Source organism: Haliotis rubra, unplaced genomic scaffold (genome assembly GCF_003918875.1).
Source record: "Haliotis rubra isolate DU_JTF1 unplaced genomic scaffold, ASM391887v1 Scf176, whole genome shotgun sequence".
Taxonomy (NCBI): domain Eukaryota; kingdom Metazoa; phylum Mollusca; class Gastropoda; order Lepetellida; family Haliotidae; genus Haliotis; species Haliotis rubra.
This window is the reverse complement of record NW_025765736.1, coordinates 1348030-1363531: the sequence shown is the minus strand read 5'-3', so window position 1 is coordinate 1363531 and position 15502 is coordinate 1348030. Positions and strand designations below refer to the sequence as shown.

Below are 15502 nucleotides of genomic sequence, written 5' to 3'. Positions count from 1 at the left end.
GATCATCCTCACTACATATCACCTTGCATGCCTCAATCACATCACGAAGGTAAACAGATTTAATTCCGAGATACAGTGCCATTTCAATTCGGTTCTTCATGAGTAGGCGACTAACGGGGTCGGGTGGTCAGACTCGCTGACTTGGTTGACACATGTCATCGTATCCCAATTGCATAGGTTGATGCTCATGCTGTTGATCACTGGATTGTCTGGTCCAGACTCGATTATTTACAGACCGCCGCCATACGTGGAATGTTGCTGAATGCGGTGTAAAACCAAACCCACTCTTCATGAGTGCTACGAGTTAGGATATAACTTCGTTCGTTTTGTGAGTTCTGTTTCTGAAACAAATCCTGGCATATGAACAAAGCAGCGATAGTAATGCCTTGATGAAATCAGTCAGCTTGAACCTGTGCACAAATAGGTCATGAACCATTTCATTGGGTGATCGCAACAGGTGCTCGTGGGTGTACATAAAGCTACACATGTTAACGTATTTCGTCTGCACAGTCATACGAATCTCTTCTAGGTTTTAATGCAACTCCTTAACTGAAAGAATAACATAAACTCTTCATCTAAATGTCACTTGGTTGACATTTGACCATGTCACTGCCCTCGGCGCTTCAAACACGAATGTCTCCTAAACATAAGCAAAACCAATAAGCATTAAAAGAAAGGTATCAGATGTGACGAAACCATGTCACCATTGTTAAGTTTATCTCACTCTGATATTAATAGAACCCACAATACGGGGATATCAGGTCATTGTTAAGTGCGCAACGTTTTACGCTGGTGTGTGTGTGCGTGCGAGCGTGCGTGTGTGTGTGTGTTTGTGTGTTGTGGTGGTAAAACCTAATCACGAGTTGAAACTTAGCACGTTATCCGGACTCGAGAAACAAACAGAACAAAACATACAACTTTATTCACAAGTCTTAGACAAAGCTGCTTGTCTCACCTTGAAGCTATACATATACAGAGGCTTGGTAATAATTTCAATACATATTTTCCTTTAGAAACTTCTGCATGTAAAGATAATATGTAATTCAGACCAGCACCTCAATTGCAGTATTAGTATATTATCATCTGTAGGACAACAAAATTATATTCGTATTGACGTTTTGATTTAGAAAGTAATAACAAGACTTTCTCAGTCTGAATCCAACCTGCAAGTGTCAGTTGAGTAAACATGGCGTGTTTCCATGCCACATATCCGATTACAAAGTATATTTGTGATCGTTAGACAAGCGTTTGAAGTGGACATAAAATCTATATGCAGTCGTCTGTTAATAAGTTTGTTCAATTCAAGTTTACAATAACATCGCCGCTGATAGTGAATGAGTGAGTGAGTGGGTTTAGTTTTACGCCGCACACAGCAATAGTCCAGCTATATGGCAGCGGTCTGTAAATAATCGAGTCCGGACCAGACAATCCAGTGATCAACAACATGAGCATCGATCTGCGCAATTGGGAACCGATAACATGTGTCAACCAAGTCAGCGAGCCTGACCACCCGATCCCGTTAGTCGCCTCTTACGACAAGCATGAGTTACTGAAGATCAATTCTAACCCTGATCTTCACGGGTATCTGATAATGAATGTGTCACACTCTCTCATTCTTGTCATTTTCCCTTCCTCCCAGCCTCTACTGTATGTAATGATATAAATCTAAATAAAGCAAATCCAGTTTCTCCACTGGTTCGGACTTCAAAATGTTATAGTTTAAGAGACTAAGCATTACCCTAACCTCAGCTGTACACTTTTGGTACATAGATGCGAAATGCAAAGATATCGTGTTAAATGCTTGAAATGTGAATGCTTGATTGTGTCATAGGGATTGTCTGGAGCACTCCTTCAATTTCAGCACTCCTTCGTTTATCAGATTTGTACTCCTCGGTTGTCTCAAACATTATTTGTAGCCCCCAAAATACCCATAAAACAGTGTCGGTCCAAAGCCACTGTTTCTTACATTTTGCATTTCTTAATACATGTGCAATCTAAGTGTCGATGGTGCGTCTTATATTAATTATTGTAGCGTGAAAGTAACTTACGTAGTTACTTTTTGTTTCTATACTGCAAGGAAAAATGTCCAAACGTGGAAAAGCATGTATTTCAAAGGCATTTAGAAGTGATATACTTAAGGGGGAGAATTCACAACAGTCAACTTCTTTGGGGCGGTGGGGTAGCCTAGTGGTTAAAGCGTTCGCTCGTCACGCCGAAGACCCGGGTTCGATTCCCCACATGGGTGCAATGTGTTAAGCCCATTTCTGGTGTCCCCCGCCGTGATATTGCTGGAATATTGCTAAAAGCGGCGTAAAACTAAAGTCACTCACTCACTCAGTCAACTCCTTTAGTATGATCCTGGCGAAATAGTCAGCATATAGCTCGTTGCGTTCCTCTTTAAAACCTCACATCCACAAAAAAATTTCGGTACAGAACATTAACTTTTCAAAAGGTTAAGAAAAGCAGGTTACGTAATGTTTTTACGTTAGATATATTTTTACATACGTTGATCACACGTTCATTTAGAATTCGTTCTTTCTAAATGAATTTTTGAGGAAAATGGCTAAGGTGAAAAAAAACCCAACAAATTACGAACATTAAAAAAAATAGATATATCGCCGGATGTTTGTTCAGACTGTTAATGTATTAAGGTGCCAAACACTTCTATAACTGTTTCTTTTTCCGGCAAGCAACGTGAAACAACAAGTGTGCACGTGTTAGGTTGTCTCCTTGTCGCAGTATTCCTTCAACTTTCCCACACTCATCACAGTCCTCCATACAACAGGTGCCCGCATGCCACGTGACTCAATTGAAGCGAATTCAAATATTGCTTGCCCCCATTGTCAAGTATTGTGAAGGAATCTCCTCGAAAACGGGCTTTCGGTCGCGTTGATAATAACAGTACACATCCTCGACTCCAATAACGTTGCAATTTAATGGCGCGTGACGTTTTGACACTTCGCGTGCGCCATCCGTCACTGTCATTGTTCCTGCGTGTCACAACATCATCAACGGGGTTTTATAGCGGGTTGATGACAGTGAGAGTGGAGGAATGTTTGCTGGGGTATTGAGAGATTTACCTTGACACAGATTTACACGGCATTGTGGGTATTGTTGGTGTGTAGTAGGGGATTTCCCTGAAGTACCCCGGATCTCATCATGTTTGACACAATAATATTTGCATCTTTAGACCATTTTTCTAATTTAGGGGACCGCTTTCCTTCCGAAATAAAAAGAGTGTCTTTTACTTCAAAGAATGTATTTCCTGTTGTTGTTTCTTATTTGATAACTCATATAAATTTCATGACCGTGTAACTTTATTTTATTATTTTATGTCATACTTTATATTTATGTATGGACATGAGCAAAAATGCAGATTGGCAGAACCAAAACAGTGGATTTCGGCCAAGACGTTTAAAATTAGTTTTCAGGTTATTGATAATCTGACATTAATCAATTATGGTCAAGCAGCCAATTCCCCTTCCACAGATTTACCCACCTAAGCTGTAAATCAGACCACTGAAATCATCTGTTTCGTATTCCGGGAAATATGATTCAACATTTATTTGGACAAAAATAGGCTGTTAAAAAACAAGAGATGCGTTCAACTGCCCAATAGTGAATATTCTTTTCATGTTGTTCCAGCAAATCCAGGCTTTTGACAACTATTTAGGTCCAATCGAGAATGCTGTTTTAATGAAGTTTTCAAAGAGAATCCTACGATTCTTGGTAAAAGTAACTTTCAATATTCAAAATGTTATGGGGATGACATTTACAAATGTGTGACGGTCTGGTTCAGTCCAGGCTTTTGAATTGCATTAGCAGAGACCATATCTCCATGTCATTACGGTACTTTGTTGTTCACCTTTCCACGGACACCTGGTATCATCACTATTTCATAGTGATTCGTAAACACATGCTCTGTCATCGTATCGCATGGTGACAATCACTGGATTGTCTGGTCCAGACTCGATTTGTTTACAAACAACATCGTACAACTGATACTTATGAAACAAAGATATGGTCACAATTGTACAATCGACTCTGCTTTTAGCGGGGATTTCTTATGAATATGGAAATGGTTTTGTCGCTTCTGTTGTAATAAACATTCTTTGAAAAACATACCGCTGCTAACTTAAAGATGCTACACATCCTTAGCCTTTTCCCAAACAAATTTTTGTCATTGATTTTATTCAGTGATTCATCCATGTAGTGTCCACTGCTATGTTGCCTTGAACGTCCAAAGGAATAATCCAGACTGGTTATTCTCTGGCGTTTAATGTTTAACTACATCAGTTCGTACATGTGTAAATGGCGAGTCAGATAGTCTTCAAGGTTGTAACGAGTAGCTATGGTCTCAGCTACTCATTGCGTACAAACACGGGCAATAAAACCGCTAAACACGTACTTTAAGTTGCAATATTCTTGTCAATTACCCAATCTCGTTTCATCAAATTTGTCCACTATCAGCTGTTTTTGTCCAGCCTAGCAGGGTTCTCCACCAGACTGACCATTACAAACAATCTCCATCACTGGATGGGTGGCAGCGAACAATGACGTTGCGTCACGGATCTGTGTGTGACGTCATAATGAGCTGTGATATACCCTCGTGTTTATTACAGATAGTGTTGTGAGGTGTTGACACTAATGGACTTACTTCACTCGGGGAGACGGGATATCAAATGTAGAGTGATACAGTTACTGATAGCAGACTTTCCATAAACATTGGATTAACTTAGATTAATTTAGACAAGTGTATATCAGCATACAGATGTAACGGATTAAATTTACAGTGAGTTTTATCTTATCGACTGGGTAGACAGTCGTAAAAGACAGCGGTCAGTTGGAATGATTTAATTAAGCTCCTCCGTGTTTAAATTCTTGTTGGGCACAGACGTTGAGAGTGGTAGTGACAAAAGTTAATGGAAGATCACATCACATGTTTATATGTTCGCTTATGACATTTTTCCATGCCATTACTTTTTTGAGCAGGACATGGAATATAATCCATAAACAGTTATTAAAACACACAACTAATTATAAAAGAATTTATTCCTAAAACATGATTTGTAAAAAGACACAAGCAGTTCTAAGAGATTGTTTGTTTCACAGCAGACCAAAATATGGCCCCTAAAATAAAGTTGAGCTTGTGGTTGACCAAAAACGAAAAATTGGAGAAACGAAAAAGGAGCCTTTGAATATTGGGAATGGAGTTCAGAATGGGATGAGTAGGCTGATATGGATGAAAGATCCAACAAAACAGGCGTGGTTGTATACAAAATACAACCACGGGTTGTAGGGTTGTAGCCTTAGGGTCTCAGTGAGATTCTACTACTTTCACAACCAAAACCTTACATGAAAATGAACGAAACACAAAACCTAATTGTATATTTTAGACCGCCACTAAATTTTGGTATGTTTTTAACGTATACTGGACGAAAATAGTTAGGGATATATGTAAATTTTGAAATTATGAATAATGATCTATTTATTCATTGACACACTGATAAAATATCAATCATAAAAATTCCAATATCCCTAACTTATTTTGTCCAGTATATCATGCAATGAACATACTCCTGACACTAGTGGCAGTATGACGGTACATCTTAACACTTCACAAATCTTAACCGTTTTCTAACGTTTGTCAAAAAAAGTAAAAAACGACTGTCCAACTTATTATTTTTAAGTTCACCTCTGTTCCTCCTGAAGGATGTACATTAAAATGTGGTCTGATACAACAGAAAATTTCTCTGAACAACCGTCGAGCTTCTCGCCAGCTGAACAAACAGGAGAGGACAGAACTACTCGAAACATTTTCTTTGCGCCTGCTCTGACCGGGTGGGGTACACAGGTCATATCCCCTGGGGTGAAGCTGTCAGCCCGACACCCCACTCAACAGTTTCATTATGACTTGACTGGCTGACGTGTTTGTCAGCAACAGCTCTGAACGTCAACGGCACTTACTGAGTACTTGATTGTAATTACTTGTCCGTGCCAACGGCGACCAACAAGGTGATGTGGGTAGTCAGTGTGGAGAAAGGATTGTGATGTGTTATACATTCAATACGTGAACATGTCAAACTAGTTAAATTTTGTATGAAGTATAAATATACTAAATATACATGTTTTGTCTGTATTCTATCAATATGCTGTTCTTAACTTGTATTTTACTTGTGAATTAGTGCAAAGATAAGACTTTAAAATTTCTATTCATGCATGAAGGATACCTTTCATACTGTTTATAATTAATAAAACATTGGTTTGAGTGACAAGACACATATATAATTTGTTAGAGCCATAGAGTACATATGTCATGTCTAAATGAGAATAGTTTTACGCCGCGTTTATTAACATATAATGTGTGATTTAAGATAACAATATATTCATACCATTTGTGTTACTGTAGTGTTCGTTTGGAAATAGCATCACAGTGTGGTTTGATCTAAATCAATAAGAAATAATATGCTTTGATTGTAAGGTTATTGAAGAAGGCAGGTATCCTAAAGTATATTTCACAGACGAAAAACCCACATCTAAACATACCCGTGAAGGTCCGGGTTAGAATATTGATCTTCAGTAACCCATGCTTGTCGTAAGAGGCTACTAACGGGATCGGGTGGTCAGGTTCGCTGACTTGGTTGACACATGTCATCGGTTCCCCCTTGCGCAGATCGATGCTCATGCTGTTGATGACTGGATTGTCTGGTCCAGACTCGATTATTTACAGACCGCCGCCATATAGCTGGAATATTTCTGGGTGCGGGGTAAAACTAAACTCACTCACTCCACATCTAAACAAGTATCTCATTATTTAATATTACATCCGTCAAGAAATTCATATTCAAGAATTTTAAAATTTTCTTTTGCCTTTGATTTTCTGCGACTCCCAGAGATGATACATATCGACCAACTTCGATTCCATTATTTCCAAGATAATGATATCGAAATGTGTCAATTTAACCAGTCTAGACATGATTTATTCAGCTATTAGCACGCACATGGCACTGACAGGTCTGGCGACTCATTAAGAAGATTAATTAACCATGACAAGAAAGATAATGACGTCACTATCGATCCTCGCGTCAGACAGACACGCGATCTGTGTACATCTTATCTTAGAGTGTTAATAGGTTGAAAAATGATCGAGATTAACTCAAATGCCTCGTCCGTGTTGAGTTTTAGGAGTTAAAAATTTTAATTATTTGCAGTTTTTAGTTTTAATTAGTGTGGAATTAGATTTATTTGAGCATTGCCAACGTTACCACAACTACAGGAACGTTTACCTAAAACCGAAAATATACTGGACAAAAATAGTTAGGGATAGATGTAAATTTTGAAATTATGAATAATGATCTATTTATTCACTGACACACTGATAAAATATCAATCATAAAAATACCAACATCCCTAGCTTATTTTGTCCAGTATATTAAACTCTCGGACTTATTTTGGACGAACACTAACGTCTCAATTATCCAACGTGGCGTAACGTGAATAAATCAATAATATAATCATCTTTTATAACATTTCAATTAACGATGTTATTATTTGTTATGTTATAGTTGTATTACTAAGGTCGTTAATACACTTGTATTTCAACATTCACAAACTTCTGAACGAACCGAATAATTATGGTCATATGTGTTTGAAATTTGTGGAGGAGCATTTCCCAGAATTCTGAATTTCCTTAAACTAAAATCAATTGTACTTAGAAACACTTGTTAAAAATTTAGCACGCGACCAAAAGTCACATCAAATCACTCACTTCTTATATATTTCTGTTACTACACATAACGGTACATCGGAACTCGCAGGTGACGCTATGCTGCGCGTGACACGTCCTAAAAAGAAAGTTCTTAAAAATATTTGATGAAAGAGTTTATTATATTTAGACAGGTTAATGACAGAATATTGGGTCAGATTGTATACAGGCCGGTTGCTCGTCCACGTAACTCCTCGTGTCACGCTAAGCAAGATGGCCTCTGCTCCTGAAGAATATCATCGCTGTCGGGTCATGAGAAGAACACCTGTCTCCGGGCGAAGTTTAACGCGAGTCGGCGCGTGCCACCACTTACCCAGGCGTGCGCTGATTGGCTGCGTGTATCGGATCGCGCCGGGCTATTCAGATGTCAAAACATAACTGTGCATAGATTAGCGTGGGTAGGGGAATGTCGGTGGGTATAAAGGCGGGTCGGGGAGGATGCGTTCCATCACACTAACTTGTCTCTCAGAGCTGACCACACCTCAGTCATGGAATCATTTGAGAGACACACGGAATCAGACTCGGAATATATTGGATATAGAAAGGTACATACTGTTCTTTGCTTTCCGTTATCCAACAGACAGCCCATATACGGACAATTATCTCCGCCCTTCTAAATGCACGTGGCTAATGAATTATTCATGAATACCACTTTGTTTACAAAGTCTCATCTCCCAATTATGACAATAATTTTGCGGCACTGGATCCTGTGTTATGTTTGCTTAAAGATATTCTATTTCAATATGATAATGAGTTCATATTTTTTTCTCCAGGGTCGAAAACTAATGGCTGAAAAACGGCGACGGGCGAGAATTAACCAATGTCTGTCCGAAATCAAGGGCATTGTGTGCGGGGCAGAACAACAAAACGTAAGTTATTTATTTAAAATATATTACGCATTTCCTGTTTGTTTAGTTGTTATATAATACAGCGTTCATACAAAGTGACCCGCTTCATTACATACCATACCGCATATGTGTGAAGCCCATTCGCGGTGTCACCCGCTGTGATACTGCTGGAATATTGCTAAAAGCGGCGTAAAACACCCAACTTACCCATTCCGCATATATTCTCATTTTTCCAGTGGTTATTATCAAATTCTCTTGGCTTGCTCATGGAATAAATATGACTAAATGATCAGAAATAAATAAGAAAGAAACACATATCAGTCCGTGTATTTTATTATTTCTCCAAATTCATTTAATGTTTCTTATTGCTTTTTTCCATGCATTGCTTCTCTGTCCAGTCTACAACATGAACTTATATTTTTGTTCTGTCATTTTCCCAGGACCCCAACTTCGAGAAGATGGAGAAGGCTGAGATTCTGGAGACGACTGTAGATTATCTGAGGAATGTCAGGAAGATCAACACAACACATCAACACGTGAAAGAAGCAGTTCAAGCCAGATTCCAACATGGCTTCTCCAAATGTGCTGAAGAAATCCTCTCCTACATCCAGTCTGTGCCGGGAGTGTCGGACAATGTACATCGTCAGCTGAGAAAACACATCTCTCGACGTATGACACACATTCAACAGGTACCCGTGACGTCATCAACAGAGGCTGTGACGTCAAACACAAGTCAGTGCTGTAAAAGACTGAGTTCTGCACCTTCCCGCAGTTCGCAGTATCCATATCCGGCTGCGCATGCGTATATAAACAGGACAGTGTGTACTTCCCCTGTGAAGGAAGACAACAGTTTCTCAGACAGTGGATATGCTGGTTCTCCGGACGTTATCAAACAGACCACTCACAGAACTGGACACTATCACAAATCCACTCACTCCGACACAAAACTGTGCAAAGCGGAATATAAAAAGTCAAACACAAACTTTGACGACTCAAGGGTTAGTACGTGGCTTCAGAGCACGTGGTTCTACTCTCAACCAATGAAAATGGAGCCCTATGCTCGCGCAGCCCTTCAGTCGCCGACCACGGGCGACGTTTGGCGACCATGGTGACAAGTGAAGCAAATATCGTCATGCACATCCTGACAGAGGATCTCACCTGTGATATCAAAATATAGTGCTTAATAAATATATGATATAAAACATACGTTGTTTTTAATTTCAATGCGGACCGGCTCCGTGGTGTAGTGGTTAGAGCGTCCGCCCTGAGAGCGGAAGGTCGCGGGTTCGATCCCCGACCGCGTCATACTAAAAGACGTTAAAATATGGTACTTGTTGGTCCCTGCCTGGCGCTCGGCATTAATGGGTACAACAAGGACTGGTCGGCTCGGAGTCAGTATAATGTGTCTGAGTGGGGTATTCATGCTTCACTGCGGCATGGTATCTCAGTGGGCTAGCACTGTAAAACCAACTTCAGTCTGGGCTAGTACAAGCAGCCGCAAATACACACACATGCACGTCGTCATATGAGCGAAATATTCTCAAGTACGACGTTAAACCCAATTTCACCTCACCTCACCTTTAATTTCAATGCTATTTTCATTTTTTGGAACGTCTCGAGCGTGTGGTTACGTGTGAATTCCGGCTAGTAACTGTCTCACAGTCCCTGAACCATATTGTTTTCCCTATAGCCTAGCCCTTGCTGCAATGCTAATGCCCTAAATAAGCAAGTTTAGATTTCCCCAGGTTCTCTGATCTCCCTGGGGCTCCTTTTCAATTTAAATGGGTTTATTTGTTACGATCAAAATGATTTATATTCAGAGACTAAGCGATAGTCTACTGTCGTACCCACGCGACGCTGCAATTCGTTGTTACGGGTTATGTCCCTTTAAGGTGCCAGGATCCTATGACAGAGCCCCTTTTCGGCCACGGCCAAATACCACAGGTTGTCTGCATAATCCAGTCTGAACCAGACAATCCTGCGGTCAATATCATGAGCACCTACCTACGCGGTGACATGCATCCACCGGGTGTGACAGTCGGCAATTATGACAACATGGGTTGCCAAAGACAAAGGCTATACGAATCAAGATCTTCATCGATGTGCCCAGAAAAAACATGCTACACGTCATAAAATAACATTCACACAGACACACAGACAGACAGATGTTTTATTTACCTCTCATAGACATAGAATTTACTTAAAAGTACAGTGAGCCACCCCAAAAAAGGTTATGAGAGACGATGTAAAACGAAATATTTTTTACGTAAAATAGCAATATATTGCTAACAACAAAGTGCATTAAAAGTACACAGTATACTTAAATAAGTATACATTGTAAAGGTATTTGTTAAAAAAGAAAACTTATAAAACCCACTGTGCAAAATATGAAAATATAAGAAGTCGCAGAAATAGCTTTGCAGGTCATTAATAAATTCACTGGAAATAGCAAACCATAAACACATTACCTCGCTACTGAAACAGTAAAACTGTGCAGAAAAACGAAAAAGCCCACTATGAAACTGCAACATTTTTATATCGCTACTGAAACAGTAAAACGCGCAACTTTGACCTCTACATGCGCATCAGCGAACGCATTACGATCCGATCCTTCTTTTTCCAATTTCCGAGCAACCGTGAATCGCCTCGCGTAGAAGAAGTATTAAATATGTCGAAATAATTGCTGTCAATCGTTTCATATGAATGGAAAGTAAACTAAAAAGGTGTGCACACAAGTATCCTGATGATAAATGCCAAATAACACAACAGAAATACTTAAAAAGGAATGTAACTTTTGTCCAAGGTGGAAAATGTCAACATGCGGTAGAGACTTCCTCTTCCATGTGCGCATGCGCAAAATCGAAGTTGCGGGCTCCTCGTTTTATGATGCGGTGTTAGCGATTTAAAGTTGCCGTTTTTACTGTTTCAGTAGCGAGGTATTATGTTTATGTTGCTATTTCCACGATTAATGTGGGCTTTTCTGCGTTTTTCTGCACAGTGGGAAAGTTTTCTTTGGTAGGCCTGAATTTAAGCACAACAGCTCGAAACAAAACAATAATAAAAGCGGCAAGAAAAAAATGTGTATTTTTAAAATTATTATTATCAATTTTATTTATTATTTTTTATTATAAATATTATTTTCATTGTTGGTTGACAACAGTAGCCATGGTAACAACTTCTTGGGGATCCCGGGTACCAAGTTTTGTACACTACATGAATTAAGCCATTGTTATTCGGGGAACATTGGTTGAATGAGCGTATGTTTAACTCTCGAAGTAATAAAAATCGTAGGAGAAAAAACCTCTGATTGGTTTAAACTATTGGTGTAAACGTTGACTATGTTTGGGTTAACGTGTTGATGACGTGTTACTTCCATTATTACACGAATAAATCTGACCTCACTGACACATATCATCGTATCCCAACTGCGTAGATCGATGCTCATGATGTCAATCACGGAATTGTCTGGTTCATTATTTACACAGACCGACGTCAGACTACTGTTGCTGAATGCGGGGTTAAAGGATACTAGAAATAATAAATAAAAAACAAACCACATTAAACGTATATGTTACATTAGATTACAAATTATCAAAATACAATATTTGCATTCTTTGCATATCCCAACAAGAATCACAACACGCGCAGAACAAAGGATGTGGAAGTTTCGTGAGGAAAATGTTTGAAATCGGAGCCTGTATTTAAGATCACTTAACAGTACATTTGATTCTATGTCAACAGTGTCAAGAGATATTCAGGAGCTATACAAACATTCCTGTGCTCTCACAGGCCAATCAGCCTGTCCTTAGATCTGAACACGTTTGTCTGACATGCCGCGCAAACACAAATTACTGATTGTTCTGGACGCGAGATGTCAGAAATCCACGCGCCATTGATATCTCTTGTACGCGCCGGAGAAACATTACACCCTGCTCGCTGGCGTCCTATCACTGCAGAGATGATGCTGTCGGACTGGCCATCCTTGTATCTCTCACAAAAGATAGCAGTGACACTTCGCGTCGTCACGCCTGGCTGGGTCACGTGACATTACCGCACCTGTTAAATGGAGGTGTCACAACTTCCGGTTGGTCTAGATACGGGCGTGAGCAAGTCATATGGTGAATGTGCGCATCGTTTGGATGTAATTGCCACTGACACTATAGTCTTCGATTGAGCGCAGTCAGCGAATTCCACCTGTCTCAATCAGATGTCTGGTTGTGAAAAACTCCTCGCACAGAGATTAAGAGACCAGGCGGGATTCGGTCTGTAAGATGTGTTATGTTTGGGATTGCACTTTCTCACTAGTACAGATTTTAGTAGATTTTGGGATTGGGTCCCGCCCGGTATTCGAACCCAAGCATTCAATCGTCAACACACAGAGTCACTCAGAAAGTGTAATCCAAAATATAAAATGTTGCATTTAATCGCTTACTAAACGACATTGTGTATTCACAGGGATTCTATCAAACTATTGCTAAAATTATTTGGAGGTATTTTTAACTCCGGAAATGTATTCTGAAAGTAGAAAAAAGTTTCAATAACAATTATATTATTTTGTTTTAGTTTTAACATTCTGTAAACGGATGAAATGCATCAAACCAAAGGAGGCGGTGGGGTAGTCCAGTGGATGAAGCGTTCACTCGTCATGCCGAAGACCCGGGTTCGATCCCCAGGTACAATGTGTGAAGCCCATTTCTGGTGTCCCCCAGCCGTGATATTGCTGGAAAATAGCTAAAAGCGGAGTAAAACTAAACTCACTCACTCAAACCTAAGAGTCTGATCAAGGTTTCTCGAGATTTGGTTTCTTAAAAAAGAAGAATATACAACCCCATTAGCAGGCTAATCACACGCGATTAAAATTAAACAGGACAATTAAAATATAGAACGGATAGTATGTTCTATCAATAGAAACAGAGACAATAAAATGTGTCATTTTATGGTCTCTGCAAGGAATAACACGTGCGATTGCACAGCGCTTATATCGTTACCTGGAAGGGATGGTTAGTTTATTAACAATCTAGATTTGGATGAAGCTCCTGTCGACTCCATATGTTTGTTCATGCAACATTTTGAGGAATTGTATTTTGAAGCTCACTGCTCAAATATATTTACACAGACATATACCTCCGAGTTAAAGCTTACATCGTTATAAAAACGATGTTTTTAGTTTGATTATGTATATCAGCCCCTTTAGCATGATGCACTAGCTGCCTACATATGTGTGCTATAACAGTACAACCAGAAATTATTGAGAATTTAAAGATTGCATTTTTAAAAATTATTTTCACTCATTACTCACGCATTAAATGTGAATATTAGCAGAACATAACTCCAGATTCAAAGACAGGTGAACAGTTAGTATTTTGTCAAGTCACCATAGGCAGCAATGCAGGCTTCAGTGCGACGGGGCATACTACTGATCAAAGAAGTTAGAAAGTCGTGGTCCATGCTGTCCCAATATCGGACCACCTCTTCTTTCATTTCAGAAATATTTGTCAGATTTTTCTTATTGACACTTTCCTTCATAAGTCCCCAAACATTTTCCATTGGATTTAGGTCAGGTCTATAGCTTGGCCAATCTAATAATGTCATATTTTGGGTCCGAATCCAGGCCTGTGAATGCTTTGAACGTGGGATGTGTATCTTTGATGCTAAGGCTGGCATTGCTCTTTCCGATAACTTTGTGAAACTTGTTTCATGGTAAGACTTATTCTGTAAACACTTGGTCAAGTTGTGATAAATATACTGGACAGAAATAGTTAGGGATATATGTAAATTGTGAAGTTATGAATAATGATCTATTTATTCATTGTCACACTGATAAAATATCAATCATAAAAATACCAATATCCCTAACTTATTTTGTCCTGTATATTAATCTTTCTCCATTATGTTGCAGTATGTCTCGATATCCAGAATACCGTCTCCCCATTCTGTTGCGATATGTCTCGATATCCAGAATACCGTCTTTCCATTCTGTGGCGATATGTCTCGATATCCAGAATACCGTCTCTTCATTCTGTTGTGATATGTCTCGATATCCAGAATACCGTATCTCCATTCTGTTGCGATATGTCTCGATATCCAGAATACCGTCTCTCCATTCTGTTGCGATATGTCTCGATATCCAGAATACCGTCTCTTCATTCTGTTGCGATATGTCTCGATATCCAGAATCCCGTCTCTCCATTCTGTTGCGGTATGTCTAGATATCCAGAATACCGTCTCTTCATTCTGTTGCGATATGTCTCGATATCCAGAATACCGTCTCTTCATTCTGTTTGCGACCCTATTATAATCGAGGCTACCAGACTCGTCTGTCCTACAAACCATGCATCAAATATATCCAAGAAAGCCCATGCAAGTCGTGGCAAGTCTAGATTACCATAGTTTCTGAAGTCTCTGGACTTCTTTTCACTACATTTTATGATTACTATTTAGGAACCGTTTTTTTCTGTAAAATATGTTTATTTCAGAGGCTAGTTGTTAGTCCACCAATAGTCATATAGCCGCAGCTGTGGTTCGTCGAGGTAATAGTTCATATTTTACGAGTGCTTCGTTGATTTTTGCATGCAATATGGAACTGTTGCAAACTGGAAAATCAAACAAAATTATCGAAAATAAATTATTATTGACCATGTATTTTTCGCGTTATCTCATGAACTACCTTTTTGCTAATGCGAAGCAAAAGAGATTGATATGTTTCACTTAACGGTCAGATGGTTTCTTCTCTTCTTGTGTTGATAATGATATCTTTTGTAAAAAATATCCTAACCGAAAGTTGTTAACAGCATCGGAGATAATAAATAAATAAATAAATAAATAAATAAATAAATAAATAAATAAATAAATAAATAAATAAATAAATAAATAAATAAATAAATAAATA

At 39.0% G+C, this 15502-nt stretch overlaps 1 protein-coding gene across 1 annotated transcript; it reads left to right on the top strand.

The window, feature by feature from the left end:
• The first annotated feature begins 8219 nt into the window (after positions 1–8219).
• On the top strand, positions 8220–9777 carry LOC124273044 (enhancer of split mbeta protein-like). Its single transcript, XM_046708258.1, has 3 exons — positions 8220–8310; positions 8539–8634; positions 9054–9777. Exons 1-3 carry the CDS (start codon positions 8254–8256, stop codon positions 9723–9725), a joined length of 825 nt encoding a protein of 274 aa, XP_046564214.1. The 5' UTR covers positions 8220–8253; the 3' UTR covers positions 9726–9777.
• Positions 9778–15502: the final 5725 nt, after the last annotated feature.

Bases quoted from the DNA above. Each gene is read 5' to 3' on its own strand.
- LOC124273044 (XM_046708258.1), top strand. From the start codon at position 8,254: ATGGAATCATTTGAGAGACACACGGAATCAGACTCGGAATATATTGGA. The intron at 8,311-8,538 runs GTACATACTGTT...TTTTTTCTCCAG, and splicing joins AATATATTGGATATAGAAAG to GGTCGAAAACTAATGGCTGA. The intron at 8,635-9,053 runs GTAAGTTATTTA...TCATTTTCCCAG, and splicing joins GCGGGGCAGAACAACAAAAC to GACCCCAACTTCGAGAAGAT.